The following is a 20,723-nucleotide window of genomic DNA, read 5'->3' on the forward strand; positions in this document are numbered from 1 at the left end:
GTAGTGCAAAGATCATTCTAGTTGGATAATAATTTATCAAGCCATCTTAACATGTTTGAATTGGCAAACTCTGCTAAATGCTAATCAGCAATTCCTAAATGCTTCAGGCAGTACTATAATTATGAAACACTATTACAGCATTCCATGTTGAGAGAGGAAGAGAAAACTTACAGTTGATCTAGTACACCAAAAACTACTCATCAAAAGTGACCTGAATATTAGGAGTCAAATACTTATTTCTAAGTATCAGAAGCCATAACAAGTTAAAATCTCTCGTATTTCAAAGACACCAACAAAATCAAATCAAAGCTACACAGCACATGAAAGCCCTTCAAGTTGCAGGGATGAACTATGGCATTTTGTTGTCTGGTTTAGGGAAGGGAAGGAGAGAGAATGTGGGAGAACACAAAGCAGCCAAAGCTCTTTCCTGCCCTCCTCGTAGTGCAGAGGGAAAAGCCAGCAACTGCAGGGGATTTGTGGCAATAAAACAACAAAAGACACTAAAAAAAGCCTAAACAAACAAGAAAACAAACCCCAAACATCTTACGTGCTAAGGTCGTTAATAAAATGAGATTTTACAGTTCGCTCTTTTTAAAAAGAAAGCTTCCTGTAGATATTTAAACAAAAATAATTAAATGAAATATACTTAACACCAGCACCTTTGCCGAGGAAAGGATTCCCAGTATCACAATCCCTTCACCTTCCCAGAAATTTTCTAGTGCACTTAAATAGCATCAAGGGGCAGAGAGCAAGCTTTTTTTTTTTTTTTCTGGGGCTAAATTCAAAGAAGGCTTTTAAGAGGACATTGTGTCCTGTGATTAACTTCTCTTACATACATACTTGTCACTTCTTGTAAGAAATCCAGACAGGGTCGGCTACTTCCAGAAATACTTATTGAAACAGCCAGTGGGGTCTGTCCTTCATAGTTCCTTGTGTTAGTGTCTGCTCCGTAATTATACAACATTTGTGCACAAAGCACATCATCTCTAAGAGCAGACAAGTGTAAGGGTGTCTGTCCATCTTCCAAGCGACCCAAGTTTGTGTCGGCCCCTCTCTGGAGGAACATTCGGCAGTAGGAGTGATTGCTTTTGATCACAGCGTATCGCAACAGGAAACCGTTCTGAATGTCGATGTTGGCATTGTGATCCAGGAGGATTTTCACACAGCTTGACCTCTCCCGGATAATGGCCAGCTGGAGTGGGGTAGTACCTTTATCGCTGAGCGGATCAACCTCAGCCTTGAACTCCAGGAGGAGCCTGACAAAGGAGTCCCTGCCGTAGTGGGCCGCGACGTGCAGGGGAGTCCAGCCGTCGTTGCTCTTGGCGTTGATGATGTCGCTCCTGTAGTCGGATTCCAGCATGAGGCGCGCGATCCGCGCCCGGCCGTGCATGGCCGCGTAGTGCAGGGCCGTGAAGCCGCCGATCAGGTCCTTCACCGTGGGATCAGCTGAAGGGAAGAGAAAATTTAAGAGGAATCAGGAGGTGTTACGGTGATCTGGCACTGGAAAGAAAATGAAAGAAAAAAAAAGGAGAGGAGAAAAAGGAGAGGAGAAAAAGGAGAGGAGAAAAAGGAGAGGAGAAAAAGGAGAGGAGAAAAAGGAGAGGAGAAAAAGGAGAGGAAAAAAGGGAGAGGAGAAAAAGGAGAGGAAAAAAGGGAGAGGAGAAAAAGGAGAGGAAAAAAAGGAGAGGAAAAAAAGGAGAGGAAAAAAAGGAGAGGAAAAAAAGGAGAGGAAAAAAAGGAGAGGAAAAAAAGAGAAAAAAAGAAGAGAAAAAAAGAAGAGAAAAAAGAAGAGAAAAAAGAAGAGAAAAAAAGAAGAGGAAAAAAGAAGAGGAAAAAAGAAGAGGGAAAAAAGAAGAGGAAAAAAGAAGAGGAAAAAAGAAGAGGAAAAAAGAAGAGGAAAAAAGAAGAGGAAAAAAGAAGAGGAAAAAAGAAGAGGAAAAAAGAAGAGAAAAAAAGAAGAGGAAAAAAAGAAGAGGAAAAAAAGAAGAGGAAAAAAAGAAGAGGAAAAAAAGAAGAGGAAAAAAAGAAGAGGAAAAAAGAAGAGGAAAAAAAGAAGAGAAAAAAGAAGAGAAAAAAAGAAGAGAAAAAAGAGAAAAAAAAGAAGAGAAAAAAGGGGGAAAAGAGAAAAAAAGAGAAGAAAGGGAAAAAAGGAAAAAAGAGAAAAAGAGAAAAAGAAGAGAAAAAAGGGAAATAAACAGAAAAGAAAAAAAAGAAAAGAAAAAGAAAAAAGGGAAATAAACAGAAAAGAAAAAAGAAAAGAAAAAGAAAAGAAAAAGGAAGAAAGAAAAGAAGACAGGAAAGAAGAAAAATAAAAGAAAAAGGAAAAAAGGAGAGAAGAAAAGAAAGGAGAGAAGAAAAGAAAGGAGAGAAGAAAAGAAAGGAGAGAAGAAAAGAAAGGAGAGAAGAAAAGAAAGGAGAGAAGAAAAGAAAGGAGAGAAGAAAAGAAAGGAGAGAAGAAAAGAAAGGAGAGAAGAAAAGAAAGGAGAGAAGAAAAGAAAGGAGAGAAGAAAAGAAAGGAGAGAAGAAAAGAAAGGAGAGAAGAAAAGAAAGGAGAGAAGAAAAGAAAGGAGAAAGAAAAGAGAAGAAAAAAGAAAGAAAGAAAAAAGAAAAGAAAAAAGAAAATAAAGCATATCAAACAGTAATTGTTAAATGCATTTAGAACAGACAGTACCTACTGTAAAGCTGCTCACATACAATGAACTTAAGAGTCAGTATTAGAGTGTAACACCATAGAGTGCAAATCAGAATCTTCACAATAGACTTAATGGTAATAAGCAGTCCTGCAAAAGCCCACTTGAACAAAGTTGTTTTAAATTATTCCCCTTTTAAAGCAAAAGTCTAAATGGACATGGAATGTGCAAAAGATTTAAGCAGAAGTGATTCAAATCGTTTGAGCTAGAAAAAGCAGTCCTTCATGAAATAAAGGGAATTACAAGAACACGAGGCAGAACTCTTTGCTTTTCCCTCTTTTTAGGCATAGCATGACAGGATTTTTTTGTTCTATTTTTAAGACAAAGTTAAAATTTTACTTAATATTATTTACACACACACACACACACAAAAAAGACTTTTTCTTTCATATCCATATGCTTCCTTTTCACAAATACTTTTCCACATCTTCCTCACAACTCTTAGGCTAATTACTCAAATCTCCCTGTCCATCCAGTTTTCCTCCAGCTCTACAATACTACATTTCTTTCTCAATATTCAGCTTTTTTATTTTCCCCTGTGTTGCTTCTTGGTCTTAAAAAGAAGCATGTGTAGAAACATCTGCTGTCCCAAATTGCGGATGTTTTGTGGTCTGGCAGCCCGGTATTGTTTTTAGGGTGTAATGCTGTATTAGGTAAAATGTTTCTCTGTGGTCTGCAGGATTTCCAAAGCATGTAGGATATATGTTATTTTAGATTATCTTGATAAAGTCTGTTTTTGGAGATGATGAATCTGTTCAGAATTTGTTCTGAATATACAGTTTCACAAAAATTTAAGATTTTTTTTTTTTTATGAGAACGTAAGCACCCACTTCTGAAAAGTGTGCACATTAGTGCAGAACACAGGTAATTACACAGATTTATTTCCCCCTTAACACAGCACAAAAACTCAGAGTGATTTATGATTTTAAAAATTAAAATAAATCAATTTACTTAATTTCCTCAGGACACCCAAACTTGTACAGCAAGTAACTAATTAATTACCCAAGGCAAGGTGCCATTTCTCAGCCCAGAGAACAAGCCAGGCTGGGAGGTTTCTCCTTCCACCATCTGTAGATGCTGCTTTTGGAAGTTTGAACACCTTCCCAACCTAAGTTAGATACCATCTGCACAAGATACCAGCAGACCTGCTCTAAGATCACAACACAATATTAACTGCAGGCTACCTTAGTCTGAACACACCTGAACACACAAAGGTGCTAACACAAAACAGGAATAAGCTTCCCAACCTACTGTGATCACACCCAGATAACCCTGAGATAGACATCACACCAAAATAAAAAAGCTGGCAAGAACCAGTTGAAAATACAGCTGCAAAGGTGATCAGGCAACTTCAAGGATATTTTTAAATGTAAAGTGAAGTCTGAGGGGAAGAAAACAAACAAACAAACAAACAAAATCCAACAATAATACTAATACAGCCTGACCACAGAGAGAAATAAGATGTGAGAACTGCCTCTAGTGCATAGAATAGGAATAAACACAGAAATAGCAAGAGGTAGATTAAGGAAAGTTTAGTCTTTCTCTGGTGACAGCTTTCCTAGTCTTCTGTGACAACTCTGAGTGCCCTGTAAAGTCACACCAACCTGGGCTGCAGCAATGGATGCTGGGCAGGAAAATGCAGTCAGGGAATGAACAGGAGGTTCCTCACCTGCCCCGTGACAGTGTCCAAAGTACAGCAAAGAGTCAGCACAACCCACACACTCACTAAAGACAAGGATACTATTTCAAAGTGATGCTTGCTGCTCCCAGGGTCTCTCTCTTCACACTGCTCAGACCATCCTACATTATCTTCTGAGTGGTGATAAATAAAGGGGGCAGCACGAGCACGAGGGTTAAGGTGCAGAGAATTCTGAGAATTAGGGAGGAAGATGGACATAAAGGAAAGGACACAGCAGCAGTCAGGGCCATTTTCCACCAAAAAAGAAGTTTTTTAGTAGAAATAATATTCATCTTGTGCCTCCTTGCTCCCGTGCAGCACAGGGTATGCAAGTCAATCATTTCTACCCCAAATGCAGGACACTGCCCCAAGTTCAGTCAATGCCATTTCTGAATTCAAGCAGATATGCCCCAACTTTTGTGTGTGCATGTAGATACACTTTTATACCACTTGTACTCCAAGCCAAACAATCCCCTTGCAACATAAAGATGCCCTTTACCTATTGTTTTAAGCCCTTTGCACGCTTTCCCTACTCCCAAAACATCACTGGTTTTGACAATTAAAGCCAACAAACCACTGAGAGGTGTCTCAGCAAGGACAGGGGAAAAAAAGCCTCTCAGCTGGGCAACCAGGCAACGCAAACAACCTTCCAAAAACAAATCCGTTTGAAAAACCTCGTGAAAAAATACTGTAATTCCCATTATGATTATGGACTTCTAGTGAGCCAACAGTGCCAGCCTGCCCCGGGATTAGGGAAAGGATTTGAACAAGCTCAAAAGGGCTGTTGCTGTTCCATCAATGTCCTGCTGCCACCTCCTGGAAAACTTTCGAACTTCACAAGTTTGGACCTGCGTTAAGTTGCACACAAACTCCATCCTTTCAGACCCTGTCTTAGTAAAAATAACACCACAAAGCTGATGTTGCCTAAGGAACCTGGATTGTTGTGAGGGGTTTTGCTGGGTTTTTTAAAGAGTATCATGTTGTAAAGTAACTCTCTCCCCCTGGAACACAAGCGAGGTAAAAATTAATTGGGAATAACTCTCATCTCACTTTTTAGAATCTGCAGAGGGGTAAAAAAATTACCTGGAATGAGTATATTTAACTAAAAAGGGATTAAGCCAGCACTTGCCAGCATATCTTGTCTCCACCACGACTGTCAAACAATTATTTCCTTCCAAGCTTCCCATTAATTTGAGGAGAGCAGAATCTAAAACTGTATTTGGTCACTTCTAAAGTTCTTAAATATCAGACATAATACAATGGCAGAAACCTTGAACTGCTCACCAAGGGTACCAATTACTGCAATAAAGCTCACTTGAGATGGAAAATTTGCAACACTGAATGATACTCAGATTATTTTATTTCATGTTAAAGTTGGGCACCTAAACTAGTAACTTAAACTCTACTGTTAATGAAATTCTTTTCCAGTACTATAATCTAGAGGATATATAGTTTCCTAAACAAGAGTCTAATATTTTACAGTTTCAATTCCCAGCTTGGTGGGACAGTTTCCCCTCTTTCTTGACATCTTCCTGAGGTCACTCTATCCCAGTCTAATTTGGGAAGCCAAGAAAGCAAAGCTCTGGCTTCATAAACTACTTTATATTATTTCAAGCTTATTTCCCCCAACTAAGGCTTAATTCTGACCACAAGGTTTAGAAACATGGCTACATGTAGCTTCTGTTTTGAATTTCCTGAGGTAACACTGATATGAAAGCTGTCCAGGAAAGCATTACTGCTCAGAGACAGAAACACTTCAGGAGCTTAGGGGGGTGAGCATTTGCTGTTCTCTAGATCCTCCCAGATTCTGCTTGACCTCACTAAAATTTAGATACCTTGAAGCCAAGACTAAAAATAAATAAAAAGGGTTCTTAGGTTACTTCTTTCTTTTACTCTTCAATTTCCAGGAGCTTTAGTGGATCTTTTCTTCACTTTAATATGAGCAACCAGGAACTGTCCTGCTCAGTTTGTACTGGGAAAACATCACCAAGGGACAGCTCACTGCACACTTTTAACTTTAGCTTGTTGCAACATTAACAGTGGGAATTGGGAATTAATAAAACATAGTTGTTTTCCAGTGTTTGTCTCTGTATGTCAGACTGAAAATTAAAAAATTACACTAAAGGGGAAAAAGGCTTGTTATACAAAAATCCAGGATTACTAAAAACTGTGCTCCCTACTGTTGTGTTGCTCTCCTGTTGAGGTTTGTGGCTCCAGATTGTTTGCATGGCTGGGAAGAGCTGGTTTCATGGAATCTTCACTTTATTCCAATGAGACAAATACACTAAGGAAGTCAAATTCACTATTTTTCATAAGAACTAAGTTTTTCCATGGTTACGATGAACTTTCTGCATTTTATCCATTGCTAAAGAATATTTACAATCTGACCTATAACCTCTGTATCTAGTTGGTATTTCTGCTGGCTTCATCCTTTAGTCTGGACTGGTTTTTTTCAGCATTTTCTCCATCTATTTGTGTCTCTTTGCTCAGGAGATAATAAAAAGCTTCCTCCTGTTCCACCACCTCCACTCAAATCAGCCAATCTGATGCACAGCACTGTCCTCTGGCTCTTTTCTTTGCTGCTGAGCAGTGATGGAAGAGAAGAGAAAAAGCAAAAGCAGGAGGCAGCCAGGTCACGACTCCCATAAGAATCCACCTTTTAATTCCAGGTCAGTGACCAGATTCCTTCTCAGCCTTTATTAGCCAAACTCCATCTCCATCCCACTCCCATGCAAGGCTGTGTTGGTAACAATCTTCCAGCACCTCAGATCTGAGGCACAGCACTCCACCCTCAGCAACAACATAGAGTGGTTTTCCCAGTCCTGTCCTGTGAAAATATTCCCAGTTCTGCTAAGCTTCCCCATCCCTTTGGACATCCATAACTACCACTTCTTTCCCACTAGCACCTCAATTCTCTCTTTCTTCCAGAACTCCACACACTCCCCCTCAATATCTATTTATTACTAAAACATCATCAGTTCAATATTCTCTTTACCATTAGATTCACACCAGAAAACTACTTTTTCCTTCACCCCAATATCTTTTTGGCAAGGGATTAAGCACCAACAGCAAAATAATCCACTTCAGAGGGAGAAAAGTAGAGGCCATGTGAGGAAAGGTAGGCACAAACCTCTCCCTAATGAGGCTGGTGTGATTAACTCAGCTTGCAAGAGTCAACTCACTCACTGCTTATTAACTCATTTGTGACATGATTATGTTTTAAATACTCATTATTTTTATGCCTCTGTTTTGAGGGAAAACAAGGCAAGGCACAAAGCAGTGCCAATTTTCAGAAGTGAGGCTCAGCTACAGGAAAGCTGCTGTAGATGACTAACCCTCACACTATTTGTTACTCAACTTTCTCATCCTGGTGATTCAACTCTGTGCTGCTTCAGGACAAGGGTGTTTCATTACAGGCACTTTTCATGAGGCTGGTGCTTCATGTAGGAGAGAGTAACAACAAAAATAACAACAAAACACTGCATCAGCAGCTATGTAATATCTACACCCATAAAATGAAAATACATAGGAATATAGAAGGGTTTTTCTAATCATCTTTAAATGTACAGATAAAAAGTGAAAAGCAAGATATCTGCTTTACAGCCTTAAATTTCTGAATTATCAAACTGAAGGCCTGAGATTATCCACATATATTACAGTTAAAAAGTAGAATTTTTTCCCCCCTTTCCAATAAGGACATGAGGGTTTGCCCTTTCTATGTGGTTACAATCTGTAGTAGGTATATCCACAGGGTCCAGTTGCTCAGGCTGTATTTCACCACTGCTTTTAAGCAACAGACCACTAGTTGTGTCACTACCACAGCCTATTAATGCCCCATTCCATTTTCAGGGTGATCCAAGCAGCTGACAAACACTGTGACAGAAAAAAGGGGCCCATATGGCCTCAGATACACAAAGAATCAAAGAGATAATTTCAGTTTCCTTGGGACTGAAAACAGTTCAGAATTCATTTGGTAAGAACAGTGCTGAGCTGGAGGATGCTGTTCTTTAAGAGCACTAATCAGAATGTGGAGAATATCTACTGATTTGTACTTTTCCTCTCCAGTATCACATTCAAAGATTAAAACCATCAATTTCTAAAACTTTAGCCAGCCCGGTAAGATGATAAAGCAGTAAGAAATTCTGACTGTACCACCTGAGGGATAAAAATCATCACCCACATGAGCATCACTTAAACTAATAAAACTCCATGAGTTCTGGAAATAAAGCTTCAACATGGACGGATGCAGGAGATCTGTAAACTCATCTGGATGAGCTGGCACTAAAGTCCTTGCACAGAGTACTGTTTCTTTAAAGTTTAGTAAGCTCTGTTAAAAAGCATAAGGAAATTTTGTCTTTAATGCAACTTGCTAATTTGCTTTAGAATTCTGAAACAAACTTCCCTAAGATTTAATTTCAAGGATCTGCCTTCTTCTAAAAATACCCCCTACCAGAGAAGAAAAGCTTGGAGGGAGTGCTGTGAGCGCATTTAATTTTATAATGAGCCCTTCTGCCCTATTTTCATAACGCTTATTCATTCTTTTAACAATTCCTAGGCAATTCTAGAGAGGTGGGGGATAAAAAGGCAAGGTATTAAGATATAAAGCTAATCTATGGCTTCATTCAGAGTGTGCATCAGAAGTAAACAGAGATGAATCACTTCTGCAAAGAACAAAATAATTACAAGAAATAATCAGCAGTCTGGTACCTCATCAGTGCTGGGGAGTCCTGCAGTGAAAACCGGGATGGAAAGCAGTGAGTGGGACATGAAGATTTTTCTCCCCGGGGCGACTCACCTCCATGTTCAAGGAAAACACGGACACATCTCTCCTTCCCTCTTGCTGCAGAGAAATGAAGCAAAGTCCAGCCGTTGGCATCCCGACCGTTGGGAGAGTATCCCTGCTCCAGCATCTTGCGCACGGTGTGGACATCGCCGGCGGCCACCGCAGCCTGGATCTGCAACTCTTCCTGTAGCTCAGGGTTCCTCCGGCAGTGATGGTGTAACATCCTAGCTGGATCTGGCTTCTACAGGAGCCTCATGAGGGCACACTGGTCACCTTGGAGCAATAGGAGGTGTGAAGAAATCAGGATTGGGACAAGGAAAGAGGTATCTTGGAAATAAGTCAGGGCTGGGCCCAGCTCTGGGCCCCTCAGTTCAGGAAGGACATTGAGCTGCTGGAGCGTGTTCAAAGAAGGGCAACAGAGCTGGTGAAGGGATTGGACTACAAGTCCTGTGAGGAGCAGCTGAGGGAGCTGGGGGGGCTCAGCCTGGAGAAGAGGAGGCTCAGGGGAGACCTTCTCACTCTCCACAACTCCCTGACAGGAGGGTGTACCCAGATGGGGATCAGGCTCTGCTCCCAGGCAACCAGCAGTAGGACAAGAGGGCACAGCCTTAAACTGCACCAGGGGAGGTTTAGGTTGGACATCAGGCAGAAATTCTTTACAGAGGGAATGATCAGCCATTGGAATGGGCTGCCCAGGGAGGGGGTGGAGTCACCATCCCTGAAGGTGTTTAAGGACAGACTGGATGAGGCATCAGTGCCATGGGCTGGGTGACAAGGTGGTGTTGGGTCAAGGTTGGACTCGATGATCCTAGAGGTCTTTTCCAACCCAGGTGATTCTGTGACTCTGTAATAAAATGCAGTGTTAAGAATTCTCTCTATATTCTGACCAAAGTCACGTCACACACAGGGTAAAACCCAAACAATCTGTTATTAGGAAATCACAGTAAATGGGTCACATCACCGAACTGCAAAAGAAAAGGACACTCACACATCACAAATAGTAAACATTTTCTTCAGAAATGACAGCATTTCACAGTGAAAGCACCTACAGTAACAAAAAGCACCTGCAATAACAAAATGACAAATCTCCATAAGTTAACAATCACATAAAAATCAGAACATCTGTGTCACTAACTCTAGAGATACTGGTTGAATGGATGATTCAAACTGTTGCATGAAACAGCACTCCACTGCTACTGCAACTGAACTAGGATAATCTTTATTTTTCTAGAAATGCATTCCCTCTAAGCTTCAGTGAAAATAATTTTATCTTGCTAATATAATCCTGTGACCTACTGCACGTGAATATTAGTAACATTGATGTTCAGACTAAAAACTTTAATTTTATTGTTTTCCTTTCCACCCTTCTTTTTTTTTTTTTTAATTAGAGTCTACATTCTGTATTCTGGCTTGTGCACTTCTTACTTAGTATATAAAGGCTGCAAAGAACTTCTACATTGCAAAAATCAAACACAAAGATAATAATATATGAGACCTGAAAACACCTAAGTGCAGTTACTACAGCCCTGTCAAACACCATGAGAACAGGTACCAGAACTATTCAATTTATAATTACCTTGATACAGAGCATGAGAGCTGGGCCAAAAGGTTATCTAAAATAGCCATTGTGAAAGAGCCTAGAAACAAGGACACATTGGGAAAGAGGGAAGGACTATATTCCATGCTCTGTTTGAAAAGTCCCCACCTGCAGCTCTACTTGGGGACAAGAAAAAAACAGGTATTTAGGGATTCTTCCACAGTACACAAAGTGTTTACATTTTCACATACATTGTGTACTATATCCCATAGTCCTAGAATGGAAAGGAATATGAGAAGAAAGAATAAAAGCAAGGTATGGGAAAGGCAATGCTGAGCAATAGGAGACTCAGAGAATATTCAAGACCTGTTGCAATGGATATTAACACAGAACTAGAAGATTAAAAAGAGGAATGTATTTAAACCCCTGCAAAGTTAATCAAGATTAAACTACAAAGAAAAGTCCTGAAGACAAAACTTAAAATTTCCAATAAGCTTGGTGTATTAGGATGTCAACCCACACCATCACCTAAACCTTCCTTTACATAAATATCCTAAGGATTTCCAGATCCTTGTGATCCACAGGTCACTCAAAAGACATTGCAATCAACTCCCCATATCCCACTGGGCACTTGTTTTCCTGGGATCCAGATATACACACAGACAAGAGAAAAGTGAAGACATCAATCACTGCCATCTCTGCAGATAAAGACACAGCTCTGGATTTGCTCTTCTATAACCTCGTTGTGCCCACAGCAGAGAAGTTATTTATCTGCTTTTTGGAGAGATATAAACTCATAATTAACAGGTAGCTCCAGTGACCCTACTTACACTGCAAATATGGAAATGACACACAGCAAATGCCTGTCTTTGACATTTATAAATGCTCCAACTTACCATGTATGGCAACAATCACTACTTCAGCACAGGGTTATTAAAGAAGACTTTTCAGCTCCATATGTTATACATGGCTCAGGAACTGGCTTTGTTTTGTTTTACAGTGTGAACTTCATTATCTGAGACTGGAAGGAAAGGGGATTTACAAAGCAGCAACTGCTAACTCACCAGGTCAGCTTTTGCAGCATATTCCAAAAATCAAACTTGGTTAATCTGATGGCAATGGAAGTATTTCTATTGACTCTAATAAGCTTTTGCTAAGCTCTTTTCTAAACTCCAATTAGCACTTCAGAACATGCTCACCTACAGGACAGCAAGCTTGCCTTGATTCTGCATCACACCACTAACAGCACTGTTAATGAAATTCCAGCCATAAGAATCAGATCTTTCTTTGGATTTGCAGGTGAAAACTGACTGTAGAGCCTAACTGATAATAAGTCATGGGAAAGCCTTAAAAAATAATAATTCAGACTGTGTCCCTTTAGCCCTAATTTCTGATTATCTACAATATCTATTTTTTCCTCAAACTGAGAATATCTGTTCAAAAGTTAATACAGACAAACTTTCTGCTGCCATTTTTACAGTCCTTTTTTGTAAAGGCCTAATACTTATAAGACCTCATGTGATCCTGAAAACCAAGGTCAGGACAGTTGGACAAAATGCTACGGAAGGAGGTGGGATGACTGAAGAGATGAAGTGAAATGGGATTTCTCATTTAAGGGGGCAGCAGCATCCCCCCTGCAACTCTCCATGAAGACAGTTGGTTAAGAAAAAGCAAAGCTCTCTCTCTCTCTCACACTTCTCAGCTGGTGGGTATATTTGTAATGCAGCATTATAAAAAATTGGCATTGGCCCCATATGTTGCATGTGACTAGCAGAGCTTATTCAAATTAGCTGGTACTAAAGTACATAAGTACTAAAACATACAAAACAGAAGACAAAGTCAGGCAGCTCCTTTTATCACTTGCACAGTTTCTGTAAATACCCACTCTTCCATCTCACCCCTATGGCAAGCAATGAAATTCAAATTACAAGAACACTTAACCATAACATTAAAGGTTTCAGGATAGTTTTAGGTACACACCAGCTTTGAAAACATTTTCACTTCTGCTCCATAGATCATTTAAAAATCCTGTTTGCAAATCCCCATTTAAGACATCAATCTTTGGAGAAGGGAAGGAGGACTACTGGAAGTAGCCCTTTGGCATTTAATATTTAATGTTTTGCAACTGCAATCAATCTCACTCAGAACACAGCATGCATTTGGGTTGTTACACATTGGCTTTCTGCGTGGAAGTTGAAAAAAACTAAATGAAGCACAGGGGGGAAGAATGTACTTATATATTCTTGGTTATAATGATTGTACAGTGCCACGAAAATGGAGGACAACAACAGTTACTTAATTGATTTTGCAAGTACAACAGGATAAATTCAATGTGGTCCTGAATTACCTTATCAGATGTTATTCTTTGATGGATGTCCCACTCTTCATTGTCTTCACTGTTCATAATCTCCTGTGCCCATGTGTGTCAAACAACCTGCTACCCCTTAAAAAAAATGATATTTCTTATTAGTTGCAAAGAATAAAAGTGAGAGTTTCATTTTGTACTCGTGCTAAAATGCCCCATTTTAATGCAGTTATGTCAGAAGAGACCCTGAAGTGGGTTTTCTTCCATTATCAAGGAGTCCTCCAGAGGCTGGGGTAGGGAGAGTTTGCTTCTGCCACATGAGGAAAAGACCGCAGAGAATATTTTTTGGGAGCCAAGAGAAACGAGAGATGGGCTTCCTCTCTGGAGTAAACCTTGAAGGAATGGTCTAAACTCTTCTGTAAGGATTACATATATCTGCTCCTGGATGGAACAAGAATGGATGCAAAGGTTACAACAGTAGGTATTTCTGCCTGACTGCTCAACCTCTCCCTGCGGGAGTCAGATGCCAGGAAAAACATTCAGGATCCACTTAGTTCTTCCCAAACCATTTTTGTGATATTTTTGTTTGGTTTTGAGGGATTTTAGTTGTTTTGTTGGTTTTTTGGTTTTGTTTTTTTTTTCTAAATGTTTTGATTTTTTTTTTAAATCTCCACCCCATCTCTGCTTCCCTATCCAAAGAATAAAACCTGAGCACACAGAGCATTGACTCCTGTCCTTCAGCTGGATTTTGGTGCCACCAGCCAGTGTCCTCTCCCCCATGTGACAGCTCAAGCTGACACAGCTCTGTTTCATGAACAGCTAAAGACACCTTCACCATACAAGTAAAATGCCACCACCTCAAAAATCTTCACCCTTTTCTTCATATATAAAAACTACCCTTTTAGTATCATGGTTTACCCAACACCAGCTACGATCCCTACCCAGATTCCTCCTTCAGACTAACCCTCCTTATCCTCCTTCCTTGTCACCTGCACTTAACAGGATCAGTCCCAGATCATTTCTCACAGCCTGGACTCAGTGTTATTTCATTAATTCTTTGTACACCTCTCTCTGACCTTTCGTTTCCTTTGGCTGCAGCCTTTAGTGACAGGCCCCTTGTCCTGTGTGAGCATTGCAATATAACAAACAATAAACCCATTAAACACTTAATTGTACAGCAGATCACACAAACCCAACTGTGACTCCTTTCTCCTGCAACCAGAACAGTTACATGAACTGTGCAGCTTTTAGCTGAAGTTAAAATTTCTGCCACTCAATGCAACATGAAATCGTGCTTTCCTGACGATGCCTCAAAGAAGGGGATGAAAAAAAGCTCTTTTCATCCCTCTTATGCGCATTTTCCAAGAGCTTTGCTTCCCAAGATAAAGCAATACAAGGTCTTCAGATATGCTCCCAGCCCTGCACAAAACTGCACTGCCATGACCTAATTTGATCACATTTCTAGCCTTGTTTTTTTCGCATAGATGATCAGTCGTTCACCTTTTTTTTTCTTCTAAATTTTTGCATGATTTTCACTTTAAAACCCACACATTTTTTATTAGCTGATGCAAATTAGAATTGCACTGACTTCACAGACTACAGACAAGGTAACAGATTGCTCCACTAAAAAAGTAACAAGCTTTTTTCCCCCCAAAGGAAAATTAGCTGCATATGGCAAGAGTAAGATCTGCAACTTTAATAAAAAGAAGTCATATTTAGTAAAAGTAAAGCTCTCTGACTCAATGACTAAACAAAGTTTGCTTAAAATACTAATAATTATAGTAGAAGCAACACTAAATAAAAATAAGACAAACATCTTCATTATCTATTGATAATGTATCATGTTGTCAAAGAGATCTTAGACTTTTCTACATCAATGTGTCACTTCTTTAAAGTCACTGCAAACATCATGTGGAAAATTTATTCCAACATATGTATGTACTTACTTTAAAGAAAGTTAAAGGTTGCTACCAAAAGCAAGACCTTAAAATGCAGCATTATGCTCATTGAGATGCCCTGACAGACAGACCTGACTCCTAAATCCTGAGATTAAACACCCAAGAGCTGAATAAGGACCATAATTTCCTGATGTCAGCCTAACTCTGTACAACAAGGAAAGTGCACCATTACAAAGGACATTTAGTATCTGGCATAGACCTAATCAGTGTAGATCTCAGTTGCCTGTGGTTGAAGCATTCCAAGACATTTAAATCAAATAAATAAAAGGAAAAAGAAAGCCCTGTGGAACAAGGATAATCACATCAGCCTTCATTAGTCTCACAACTCACTTCTCCCACCCATTTCAAAACTTGAACAAGCTGAATGTGTTCTCACTCAAAAGGCATTTTAAAAATGGTCAATACAAGTTTGACAAAGAACCTAAACACACCTTCATCTGTCACTCAGCCTCCTATATCAGGAGCTCTTCGGACAAGAGAATAAGGCAAACAATTATGTTATTATTTGCATTCTCATATCACAATCATGAAGTTTGCAAATAACATGTGAAATATTAAAATTTCCCAGAGCCTTAAAACCCTGAATATATTTTCTATTAGATGTTCCAAGCTACACCCCAGACAGACATCAAGTGAGGTATCTGAGTGGCTGAGATGGAAATCACCAAGCAACACATGGGAATTGCTGGGTCTGAAAGCAATGAGTTAACAGTGCATGAATCCAAAACATCACAGAGGAACTGCTACTTCAAAGGCAAGAAGCCTTCACTCTTCACAAGCTGTCATTAAAAGTTACACATTTCTCCTCAGAGCTCCTGTGATGCCATCTCGTAGCTCGGACACACTAAATTTGAAATAACCAGAAGAGTTAATCTGCAAGTCCCCCACCAGCTTCAGGTGTTTGCAGCAGGGTGGATGGTGGTGTTACATACTAATAAGCAGCTGTTGTGTTTTCTGCAGGTGGGTGTAACCAAAGCACAGAGGTGTCCTTTTACCAATGATTATCCATTTCACAGACAGGTTGGGAGGTCTGACTTCTGGGCCTGATGGAGAACCAGAGAAACCACCCAGCTCATGCACCTTCAGGACTGCAAACCTGAAGGAAAACTCACCTTCAGAAAGCACACCAGCTATTAACCATCCTCACCCATACACTGGCAAGCTTCACCAGGAGCAGAGCCCAGTGAGTAAAATCCTGCAATTCCTTCCAAATCCAGGACCTCAATGCTAATGCTAAAGCAAGGCCTTAGGGATCTTTTTCAGGAGAGAATGCTGCATCGGGTTCACACAGCCAGAGCCTCCTCCCTCAAGATGTGCACTGACAAACTGCAGGGAGCTTGGAGATCCTCTTGTAGCAAGCAAAAAATACAAATTATCCTCCAACTTACAGCGGTGTTGCTATTAAGTTTTAAACTGTAGAAGTCAGATGAAAGCTTAGCCTTAAAAATAATAATTTGTATTAAGTGCTAATGACTAAGATTTAGGTACTTTACCATGACTTTCTATCATTAAAGAACCCAAACACCAATACTGCATAGAATGACAGAGGCAGGAACCAATGGCCAGTTCAAACCACATCAAAGCAGTCACTTCAGCACTAATACTCAAAGCATGGCTGATGAACAAACTGAGAGCTGCTTACAGAGTTTGTGTCATGCAACGTTCTCTGTATTTGATATGTATTTCTATTTAATACAGCCCAGAAGAATGCAAGTGGACAAAATCTGTGGGATGTCTTCAGTGGATAAAGCAAGATTTTCACTGGGATAATTTCATTCTATAAGCACTGCTGGAAGAATGGAAAACTGTCTCTCAAACAGCACATCACCTTTAAGGGTTTAGAACTCAGGCAAAACAAAACCAAAATGAGCCTACAGCCTGAAGACTAAAACTTTGTCTATACTTGCAGTGTGCTGCATTTCTTCCAGAGATCAAGAGCAGGACTTCAGCATAACATTAAACTCTGAGCCTTGTTTCGACCATGTGCAAATTTCTGCCAGAAGTTAATTCCCTGATTCCTATGAACTCAGTTCCAGTCTCTGCATCTGAATCAAACTTTGCTGCACTGGCATTTCACATCAGGAAGGAGCTTCCAGAATCAAATGAAAACTTACACGTCCTTTTGTGAATAAATCCCAAAGATCTCATGACTTCTCAGTACCCTGTTGGAGAAGCTCCAGCCCTGACATGAGATGCACTGGATGGTTGTGGAGAGGGAGTTACAATAAACCAAATTCAGATGAAACAGCTGTGCCATAAATACAGTGGTGAGTTCACAGTGATGCACATCTGTCCCACCTATTAGCACAAAAATCCCTCCTGCAACCACACTGGGCATGTCCACATGTTCCACTATTACTTGTGGGTTTGTGGTGTGTTATCAAAATAACATGCAGTATTTCTTCTCTGTACTTTCACAATGCCAGAATTTTTTGCACTTGTGTTACAGAGGGATTTTTTATTTAATCCTTGACACGTAGCAGCTACTTTTTGTCAGATGCTAAAGACATCTCTACTGGAAAAATGATCCAGCCTTGACCACGACTGTTGGCAACAGGTCCTGCTCCTTCCCCTGCAGCTAATGCTCAAAAATAGTGTTTGCCAACAATGTCCAATGTTTTGGTACAGTCAGTGACATCTCTGAAAACACCACAAAGACCAGAGGGACCCACACAGAAGGTGTATGTGCCAAAACAACCAACTCACCTACATTTGAAACAGATTAGAGTGGATTTGATTATTCTTCTGCATTAAGAGAACGCTCAGAAACTCCACCATTTGAAGCTCACAACAGCAGGATGCAGCAAAAGGCTGACTGACATCACTCACCCCCCCACTCTCTCTCTTAGAACCCATCTCCTCATCTCACCACACAGAACAGGCAATTCTCCCAAAGAACAGCCCTCCCCCTGAAACAGAACCTTCCTCCTACCAGCAGCATTGGTTTGGATGACTCCTTCCATTATTTCCCTCAAGCACCTAACAGCATTATCTCCTTCTGTGATCTCAGCCCAAAAAAGTAACCACTGGTAAACAAGCACCACCCAATTAAATGAATTTCAATCGCTGCAGCTCCGTTACAACACACACAAAAGTGACCCAGGCAGGAGTTGGGTCTGACTAAACCAACAGAACGCAATGACCCAGCCCAAAAAAGCCTTTAGAATCAAAGCAGAAGCAAATCCACTGTTGAACCCATAAATCTGTGAAAAGGCTTTAAGAAAAGACCCTTTTAACAACCCGGAGCGAAGTAATTTTAAGTGACGTTACCGAGATGGAGTCACAACAAAAACATTAAGTAGAAATTCATAATCAAAATAACGTTTGCAGATTAATTTTAGGAAATTACGAAGTGTTACCAGAGGAACTGTGCTTCAAATGGGCTTCAGAGCTTTCAAACTTTAAAAGGTCAACAGCAAGTAGGTTTTAAGAGAACAAAGAAATCTAATGCTACCTATTGAAATCCATAAAAACACAACAAGAGGCCCCAATCCCAGCCAAACCATGTGTCTAGGGATGACTCTGAGAGTCTAAATGAATCATCACCTTTCTGGGGGGTTTTTTTGAGTGCTGTTTTCTCTCTTCTGTCTTATTTCATTCTTTGGAGTCACAATTTTTAATTCTCCTTTAAGGCAGCTTAAACCTAAAAAAAATAAAAGTAGAGCTGAGCCACGCAATTACGTAAAAGAGAGGAATGAAAAGCAGAAACGGTCAATACAAAAGCAATAGGAAGAGCCTTCAAAAATTTGGAAGGGAAACGGGTTATCCATCAAAAATCGGGATGTCTCCTGGAGAAGGAGGGCACTCTCCCGGGATGCGCGAAGGAGTTGGAGGGATAACAACGGCAGGAGCTGCCCTGTCAAGGCAGCTCCTGCGGGGAATGGAAGTACCGACAAGTGCCGGAGAATGGGACAGGAAGTAACGCAGAAAGCCGAGCTGCTGGGAAACCGAACCGCCGCCGTGCTCGCCGGAGTTCACGCTCGGCGGCCGCCACGCTTCGCACACGCACACACACCACACCACACAACCGCCGAGCGCAGCCCAGGCCCCGCGGCCGCCGCCGCACCGGGGGTGGGTAGGGACCCCGCTCCGGGCAGCCGGGGGGGCGGCCCGGGCGCGCCGGGGGGGCTCGCAGGGGCGCGCGGGCGGCGGCACCCCTCACGGGGAGGCGGCCCCTCGGAGCGGGCACGGGGGGCCGCTGCGGGCGAGGGAGGCATGGGGTCGCGCCCCCCGTCCGCGCGGCGGGGGAGCGTGGGTTACCTGCGTGCCGTTGCGCGCCGGCGGGGCGGGGCGGGCCGGGGGCCGGGCGGCGCCCCGCGCTGGCGGCGGAGGGGGCGGGAGGTCGTGGGGGCGGCCGGCGGGACACTTCGCTCCGAGGCGCCCCTCGGCTTCGCGGGCGGGGTCCGGCGGGCGGTCTGGCCGCGCGCGGCAATTCCGCGCCCGGCGGCCGGCCCGCCCCCGCCGCGCGCGGGTGCGCGTCCGATTGGCCGCCGCGCTTACGTGGCCCGCCCCCGCCTTGCGCGCGCCGCCGCCGCGCCCATGGCCCGCCGGGCTGACGGCGGCACGCCACCCGAGGACGCCCCGCTGCCGTAAGCGGGGGGATGGGGGAGGTGAGGGTTTGCGAAGGGGGCGGCGGCGGTTCTGCGCTGGGCGGAGCGGAGTTTGGGGCCTTGCGGTGTCGCGGGGGCGGTCTGTGAGTGGCGGCGTTGCCGGCAGGGGGGCGGGCCAGGGCAGGTCGTGCGGCGCGGCGGGTGACTAAGCGGGAACCGCTGGGCGCGCGGGCTGCGGCTGAGGGGCAGGGCCTGGAGTGAAAAGGGCAGGGCTGGTTGCGTTGGGCGTGGCTTAGCGCGAAGGGGGGGCCCTGAGGGGGCGAGCGGGCGTGAGTGTGGGATATGGGCGTGAAAGGGCGGGGCGTGAGGGGCGGGGCTTTTGTGGGCGCGAGCGGGAGGGGCTGAGGGGGAGCCCTGAGGAGAGACCGGGAGGGGCTGAGGAGGTTCCGGGCGCGTCCGCCGGGCTGAGGGTCTCGGGACTTCCTGGGGCGAGAAGCTGCGTTGTTGGAAGGGCGGGAGGGCTCAGATGCCCTCAGGAGGAGCTGTGGAGGCTCTGGAGAAGCGGCACGTCCGTGCTCGCCGGGTGTCCCCGACAGCCAGGGTTCCTCCCAGTGCCCAACCTGGCATTGCCGGTGTGAGAGATAGGGGGCCACTGAGGTGCAGATTGTTGAGAGATGAGCCTACGAAGTCACTGCAGGTAGAAGTAGTTCAAAGTGTGTTTTATTTCTTAAGTGCTTTAACCACTTCGTTATAAGGAAACGCAGAACCTGCAGACTCCCGCCCAAAAGTCACGGGCTGTGGCTTCATTTTGCCTTTTCTAACTTTTTAATGAAAAGAGAGTGGGTTTTTTGGATAGTTTGTTTTCTCCCACTTGCTACTCATGCAATTAACATTTAATAATATGTATAACAGGGGAAAAATAATACAGGCACTTGACAATAGATAATTATGCCTCTTCAGTAATATCTCTGAGTAATTGTGTGTCATCATAAGCTGTTTTGTGTTAGTAAAAAAAAAAAAAAAAAGGAAAATGCGGTATCAACAGTGTTAATCCAGTTAATTGGAAGAAATTCACCCTGTGGGGTGGGCAGGGCCTGACAGGTTGCCCAGAGAGCTGTGGTGCCCCATCTGAGTGTCCAAGGCCGGTTGGACGGGCTTGGAGCAACCTGGACAGTGAAAGGTGTCCCTGCCCATGGCAGGGGGTGGAATGAGATGAGCTTTA

At 42.6% G+C, this 20,723-nt stretch overlaps 1 protein-coding gene across 6 annotated transcripts in view; it reads right to left on the reverse strand.

Annotated features, from left to right (window-relative positions):
* Positions 1-18,671, reverse strand: part of ASB7 (ankyrin repeat and SOCS box containing 7) — a 31,588-nt gene extending 12,917 nt beyond the window's left edge. For 2 of the 6 annotated variants that reach the window (XR_001920276.1, XR_001920277.1), the window contains exons 1-4: positions 18,498-18,670; positions 13,036-13,131; positions 9,164-9,424; positions 841-1,446 (exon numbers count right to left, since the gene is read on the reverse strand). Coding sequence is in view for 4 of the 6 variants with exons in the window: in XM_008934440.3 (XP_008932688.1) it covers positions 841-1,446; positions 9,164-9,374 (817 nt within the window). In the remaining 2 variants the exon portion in view is untranslated. The other 4 variants (XM_008934440.3, XM_029958830.1, XM_018069761.2 and 1 more) reach the window with 4 other exon arrangements.
* Between the last annotated feature and the right edge of the window lie 2,052 nt (positions 18,672-20,723).

This window comes from Manacus vitellinus, unplaced genomic scaffold (assembly GCF_001715985.3).
Source record: "Manacus vitellinus isolate BGI_N305 unplaced genomic scaffold, ASM171598v3 scaffold_16_pilon, whole genome shotgun sequence".
In the NCBI taxonomy this organism is placed as follows: Eukaryota; Metazoa; Chordata; class Aves; order Passeriformes; family Pipridae; genus Manacus; species Manacus vitellinus.